This window comes from Priapulus caudatus, unplaced genomic scaffold, assembly GCF_000485595.1.
Source record: "Priapulus caudatus unplaced genomic scaffold, Priapulus_caudatus-5.0.1 Scaffold2219, whole genome shotgun sequence".
Lineage (NCBI taxonomy): Eukaryota > Metazoa > Priapulida > Priapulimorpha > Priapulimorphida > Priapulidae > Priapulus > Priapulus caudatus.
Genome location: NW_014579280.1, coordinates 20,566 through 21,654, shown reverse-complemented (window position 1 = coordinate 21,654; position 1,089 = coordinate 20,566). Strand labels below are relative to the sequence as shown.

General features: G+C 47.8%; 1 protein-coding gene across 1 annotated transcript in view; it reads left to right on the top strand.

Annotated features, from left to right (window-relative positions):
• The window catches only part of LOC106818410 (etoposide-induced protein 2.4 homolog), a 7,137-nt gene extending 6,276 nt beyond the window's left edge, over positions 1 to 861 (top strand). The window contains exon 9 of the mRNA XM_014823124.1: positions 557 to 861. Coding sequence (XP_014678610.1) covers positions 557 to 773 — 217 coding nt within the window. The 3' untranslated portion in view covers positions 774 to 861. The remainder of the gene's footprint in view (positions 1 to 556) is intronic.
• The last annotated feature ends 228 nt before the right edge of the window (positions 862 to 1,089 follow it).

The following is a 1,089-nucleotide window of genomic DNA, read 5'->3' as shown; positions in this document are numbered from 1 at the left end:
ACTATGCATATTGTGTAGCAGTCGATAAGGTTAGGTTTAAGGTTTGGGGTTTATGGAAGTTCAAGGATAGACGAAGGTTAGAGATGGTATAGCCTGGTTGTAGGTTTTACGCGGGTTAGATTTAGAGAGGTTATGTTTGGAGTTTGGGGAGCCAGGAATGAGAGTTAGAGATGGTTAGCCTGGTGTAGGTTTACCGGGTTAGATTAAGAGAGGTTTCATTTGAGGTTTGGGGGCCAGGATAGAGAGGCTTAGAGAGTGGTTTAGACCTGTGTAGGTTTTACCCGGTTAGATTAGAGAGGTTAATTTGAGGTTTGGGAGCCCAGGATAGAGAGGTTAGAGATGGTTAGACCTGGTGTAGGTTTACCGGGTTAGATTAGAGAGATTAGAGAAAATCATGTCAGGTTTAGGTTAAAGGCTTAGATTTAGGTTAGGTTAGGCGTAAAAGAGATAAGGTCAGCTTTGGGTATAAGGTTTAGGTTAGCGAGGTTAAGTGAAGATTAGGCTAGGCTAGAGGGCGCTAGCGTCTGCTCACGCACGCCGCGTCGTCTGCTTGCAGTACTGACACTCCGCTGCAGCTGTTTGCGTTGAGCGTGCGCGTGTCAAATGCCATCTTCAGGACCAGCGTGCGGCGTACGACCCCGCAGACGCCGACGCACGGTACGCCGAGACACGTGCCGCCCCCTGGCGAGGAGCTTCACACCCCGACGAGCACACCGGAACGACAGCGTCCGTCGCCGCGGCAACGGCGACACGTACGAATTCAGGAAGATTGAGCACCAGAACACTAAGCCATATATACATACTGGTTGGGGAAAGAGCGAGTGAATGAGAAAGAGAGAAGGGGGGGCGAGAGAGAGAGAGAGAGAGTAGCAGGAGGAGAGAAGAGCAGAGACGAGAGAAGAGCGAAAAAGTAAGATTGAATGAAAACAGAATATTTATAATTCGATTTAAAAGTTAATTTCGATGTTAATAATACTCAACTGTCCGATTTTGATTTTTGAAATGGGAATGCCAGACAGCAGACATTGTCATGATTTTACATGAGATTTTTATCATGTGTCATGCATGGTGCCTCTCCCCGGGTGGGGC